Raw genomic sequence first — 6000 nt, 5'->3', positions numbered from 1 at the left:
GGAAAGGCAGGATTTATGAGTGACTTTTTAGGGTAGGTAAAGGCATGTTGGGTGGGTGGCAGGTTTACCATTCCATTCCAAATTGCTAAGGATTTCTGCCATAAAATGTTTTTTTTTGGGGGGGGGTTGTAAAAGTAATAAGTTGAAAGGGCAGTGAGGAAATTTTTAGCCACCACTCTGCTTTCTGGGTGCTGCTGCACTCAGGTCCTACATACAGCTTTCCTGTAGGCATATAACAGGTTGTAGGTTGCCTTGATATTGCCAGTTGGAAGATGGGATCTATATCTTTGTACCAAAGGAAAGGGCCATCAACCTACTACAAACATTGCTGCCACTAATTCACCACCCTACAGCCTTCCTAATTTGCCAGCCACTTTGTAAAAAAAGACCACACGTGTTCAGATTTCCTCCTCTTCAGATAGTCTTTGAAGGCTTCATTGACCTTCTCATTCCTTAGACTATAAATAAAAGGGTTCAGAAATGGTGTAAACGCTCCAGTAAGGACTGCAAGTCCCTTCTGGACATCCCAAGATCATCCCTGGCTGGGCGAGGAGTACATGAATATTGCACTGCCATAAAAGATGGATGTGGCTCTGATGTGAGAAGCGCAGGTTGGAAACATCTTTTGCTGACCTTTTATGGAGTACATGTGCAAGATGGTGGCAATGATGTAGACATCAGAGAGACCCATGACAGACAAGGAGATGACTAACACCAGTCCAGACAGAATGCCCTCCAGAGCCGGAAGGAGCTGCACCTAATCTCAATGAAGTTTTATCATTGGAGCATAGTTGCAGAAAAAAATGGTCTATGACATTATCACCAGAAAAAGACAACCAAGTCAGCAAAAGCGTGGGAGCAAAGTTGTTAAGGAAAGTGTCAACATTCTTCACATTACATTGTTGTTAAATGCGTGTTGTTGAAGGCTTTCAAAACTTCGTAATAACGCTAATAACACATAAACGGGGGGGGGGTGTCATTTTTCAAAAATTTTAGTTCTCGAAATTTTGGAATGCTGTTCTCCAGCCAAGTAGTGGGTGCATATGTGCATATACTGGGATAAAAAGTCCATAAAATGCACACATTGGTGACAATAACATGTCAAAGTTCATTATATTATGATAAATTGCTTTAAAAAAACATGTAGATTAGGAAGAAATGTGCACATTAGGAGATTTTTTTTCATGAACACTTGCTGATTTGCCAAAATTTTGTACCAGTTAACTATTTAATCATATAGCTTGGCACTGATACTACCCTAGATATCTCTCTCTCAAACAAAGGAATAATTGATGTGTTTGCCCATAATGAAAATAAGAAAACTCTGAATACCTTTTTAAAGCAAAGCTGTATCATATGCTATAATATGCCTCACCTTGGTATCATGCAGCTATCAGCACCAGATCTATAATATAGATTTCCTGTGTCACTTAAATCTTATCATGGCTGGGTGTCTTCCATCGTCCTCTCCATGGAATACTAGTGAGACAAGCTTTATTTAAAGGTCCCTTGGGAGGAGGATGTTCATCTTAAGTGGAACAAAGCTGCATTAATTTGCACAGATTAGCCTTCTCCAACCCGTGCTCTCCACATGTTTGGACCACAGCTCCCAGCAGCCACTGCCAGATTCAGAGGGTCCCAAATTCAATCTCCATGCTAGGAGCGGATGATTATTCCGCTCTTTCCCAGGCCTATCTGAAGTTGGTAGCCATTGAACCCATGACTTTCTGTGTGCAAATCAGATGCTGTGCCACTCAGCCCTCCCTGCCCCCCACAGTGGAATGTGTTGTACCCATAACAAAGGACAGGAGGCAGTTGGCCAAGAGCAGGAAGTCCCCAATTGTTATTTATATCTATAAAAACATACACACTGGACCTGTCAACATGCTGTGCAAAGCAAGAAAACAACTAGAAAGTGTGGTTATATATGTTGCCCAAGGACCCTTTTAGAAGATGGCAAAAATGTATCTTTGGATCTCTGTACATCAGTGGTGGTTAACTTTGGTAGGACCAGAGGTTAGCTACCCTTGCTCTCTCTATAGGCATCGCCCCCTGTCCTTTGCCTGTTTCAGTGATGGTCTGCAGTGATTAAAAATGGGTCCATTTTCACAATAGGATGTTCCAACCAGAAGGCCCAGTTTTCACAAGAACGGAGGTCGCATGAGGGTTGCTAGTCAAACCTTTGCAGAGCTGCAATTCCCAGCACCCTCAGTAAACTGCAGTTCCCAGAAATCTTTGGGGAAAGCCATGGTTTTTAAAGTGGTATAAGAGTGCATTAAATGTATGGTATAGGTGTGACCAGTGACTTGTTACCACCCTGGCAGAATATATGAACAGGGGCACAGGCTTCCTGCCTCAGACAGTTGTTGTGCTTACAAAACTGCAAAGTGCTGCCCCCTAGTGGCACTTAAAGGCTTATTTAATCTTCTACAGTAAAGAGTTCTTCCTTGAAAAAAATACAATGATTGGTATGTGTGAAAGGAATAAAAACACAATTTCCACAAAAAGCTTAAGTTATCTTAAAACAACCATACTGGGAGTAAGAATGATTACCAGTATCCAGTTATGTAGAACAGAGTTTTCTGTTGCTTGAAATTCAAGAGGCACACATGATATGCCAAGTTCATTGACTTTTGGAAACCAATTATTATTTTAAAAGAAATTGGTTTCTTTGGGGTTCGGATATACCACAAAATGTTTCATGAGCCTATTTTAGTCAGTTCACATTTCCCCTTCCTACCGTTGTTTCAAACTCCAAGAACTTAAAAAGATGTTTTCAGTCAAAAGCATATTTCAAAGCATCTTTCACCTGCTTGTTCCACAAAGCTGTACACAGAAGTGGTCATAAGAGGACAAACCACATTGTTGAGAACGGCCACAGCTTTACTGAAAGGCTGTACTGCTCTCGTTTCATGTACATAGAGATGCAACTTCCATCGGAGCAAAGTGTTGTGGTGAATGCTTCCTACCATGAATGGCCACATATGTTCCAGGTTGGCTTGCTCTAGATTTCCAGCCCTGGATGCAGATTTGGTCTACAAGGCCTCAAACCAGGGTTTTTTATATATATAAATAATATTAATAATTTTTTGTTTGTATCCCACCCTCCCCAGCCAAAGCTGGGCTCAGAGCAGCTAACAACAAGTAAAAATAGTACAGTGTACATAAAATCACACAGCTAATTAATTAAAATACATTCTAAAATGATTTCAGAATAAATTAATGGCAATCATTGTGTTAGAGTTCTATGAGGATTACAGAAGGAGAGAGGGAGTTAGAATGTGCCTTGGCCAAAGGCCTGGCGGTACACCTCCGTCTTGGAGGCCCTGCAGATAGATGTCAAGTCCTGCAGGGCCCTAGTCTCTTGTGACAGAGCATTCCACCAGATTGGGGCTACGGCCGAAAAAGCCCTGGCTCTGGTCGAGGCTAGTCTAACCTCCCTGTGGCCTGGGATGTCCAAGATGTTTTTATTTGAAGACTGAAAGGTCCTCTGTGGGACATACCAGGAGAGGTGGTCCCGTAGGTACAAGGGTCCTTGTCAGCCAAATTTCATCAAAACTCAGTTCTGGCACCTCTCAGGTGGGCACCATTGCCATTATAAGAGAGCAAGGGAGACGTTCATGGCAAGTTCTTGCACCTCTTTTTATAGAAAAATAGCACTGCCTAAAACTATGATTCTATGATCTTCTGACTATGAAATAAGGATCTGGTGATAATTCAGAGGTTTTCCACACCAGTGAAGGCTTTTGTTTTAACGAGAAAACTATTTATTTGGGCTTCTGAAACTCCATAAGAAGTATCATGGGTCTATTTTAACCAGTTCATAACTCCCATTCCTTCAATCATTTCAAACTGCATGAGTTTCTCTGCATTTTATTAAATACATGTTTGTAGGCAAAAGCATTTTTCAAAGCATCTTGGACCTGCCTGTTCCTCAGGCTGTACACAAAGGGGCTCATTAGAGGACAAACCACATTGTTAAGAATGGCCACAACCTTGTTGAAGTTTTGCCCACCATCTCGTTCAGGTATGATGTACATAGAGATGCAGCTTCCATAGGTGACAGTGACAATGGTGATGTGGGAAGCACAGGTGGAAAAGGCCTTCTGCCTCCCTGCAGCACTTGGGATGTGGAGAACAGTTGAGATTATATTGACATAGGACACAACGGTGATAGCGAAAGTCCCCAGGACTGTAAACACCGAAATAATAAAGTCGGAGAGCTCCAAGAAATGTGTGTCACCACAGAGAAGATGGAGTAATGGTTGGCTGTCGCAGAAGAAATGGTCAATGATGTTTGAACCACAAAAAGGAAATTGAATGAATAGCAAAGTTTGAGCCAAAATCACAGCAAGCGACCCAATCCAAGAGAACAGCACCAAAAGTGTGCAGAACCTCTCGTTCATGATGGTGGTGTACCTTAGGGGGTTGCAGATGGCCACATATCGGTCAAAGGACATCACGGTCAGCAGGAAGAAGTCTGTGGTGCCCAGGAAGAAATAGAAAAACAATTGGCTTATACATCCAGCATACGAGATTGTTTTCCTGCCAGATGCAAGGTTGAACAATGCCTTTGGGATGGCAGCAGTGGTGTATCCAATTTCCAAGATGGCATAATTCCGGAGGAAGAAATACATGGGTGTCCTGAGGCGGAAATCCATGAGAGTGATGGTGATAATCATCATGTTTCCCGTTACAGCCATCAGGTACATGATTAAGAAAAGGACAAAGAAAAATATCTCTAGTTTGGCGTTCTCAGTGAATCCCAGCAGTAAAAACTCATTGATCTTTGTTTGGTTCTCCATAAAGTCTTGATTTTCATGTGTTATCTGCTGGCAAAAGATGAGTATAGATAAGTATCATCATCCTCATCATCATCATTATGAAGTTAAGCCAAGCCTGCCTGGATCAGACCAGGGAAGCATATAGTTCAGCCTCCTGTTTCATACATTGACTCAGAATCGGAGTCATAGAATCATGAAGTTGAAAGGGACCACAAGGGTCATCTAGTCAAAACACCTGCAATGCAAGAATATTTTTGCCCAGTGTGGGGCATGAACCCTAAATTAAGTATAGGTGGTTTCTATAGCTGGAGGGAAGGTGACATCATGCCCTTTGCCTCAGGCTCCGTAATACCTCATCTCACCATGTGAGATGAGGTATTACATAATTGTGACTGGCTCTGCCCTCAAAGAGAGTCTGACTTCACTGTGACAATGGTTGGATTACCAAAATCCACAAGCTGAGCCAATGGGATTGTGGAAGGAACTTGCCACAACAGCTTTGCTAACCATCACAGAGCTCAGGTCAGAAGATTACAATGTATGACATCTGTGGCTTGAAGTCAGAGTTCGTAGAAGCTTTTATGCCCAAGTAGGTTGTGAGACAATTCTAAGATTTCAAAAAGTGTGTAATCGGAGTCCAGCCACAGTGTATAAAGGACCACAGGCGGAAAGGGGGGAATACTATGAATATAATGGCAAAAGTGGTCAAATTCTGCTATAAATAGTAATAGTAATAATAATAATAATAAATATATTTATACCCCACCCATCTGGCTGGTTTTCCCCAGGCACTCTGGGCCACTTACAGCATATATAAAAATTGTAAAACATCAGACATTAAAAATTTCCTGATACAGGGCTGCCTTCAGCTGTCTTCCTTTAAAAGAGCATAGCTGGCATTCAACCCTCAAGTCTTTCTCCTTTAATCTGAGGGTGTTTTGGGGGGAGTGGAGGGGGGAGTATTATAGATGTACTATATGTAATTGAAATAGGAACAAGGAGATCTATTGATTTTGGCTCAAATCTCATTCACATGCCTTAATTCTGTTTCTACATCAATTTGATCCTTTAAAAATAATAGTCCTGCCAAACAGATAAACACAGATATATAGATATGCTCTCACACACTGATAAATCCCTTATTATGCAGTTAAATGTCTGTTTTCCTGATATTTATACAGGGCTGGACACATACCTATTCATGAGATCAGTTGTC

The 6000-nt window shown here is 41.6% G+C and overlaps 1 protein-coding gene across 1 annotated transcript; it reads right to left on the bottom strand.

The window, feature by feature from the left end:
- Positions 1-358: 358 nt before the first annotated feature.
- On the bottom strand, positions 359-4805 carry LOC128399115 (olfactory receptor 49-like). The gene is made up of 2 exons (XM_053360376.1): positions 3885-4805; positions 359-517 (listed from the first exon to the last, which is right to left on the bottom strand). The coding sequence occupies exons 1-2, from the start codon at positions 4803-4805 to the stop codon at positions 359-361; spliced, it is 1080 nt and encodes a 359-aa protein (XP_053216351.1).
- Positions 4806-6000: the final 1195 nt, after the last annotated feature.

Source organism: Podarcis raffonei, chromosome 13 (assembly GCF_027172205.1).
Source record: "Podarcis raffonei isolate rPodRaf1 chromosome 13, rPodRaf1.pri, whole genome shotgun sequence".
NCBI lineage: Eukaryota > Metazoa > Chordata > Lepidosauria > Squamata > Lacertidae > Podarcis > Podarcis raffonei.
Note: the sequence above shows the minus strand (reverse complement) of the source record. Positions and strands in the feature narration are given on the sequence as shown.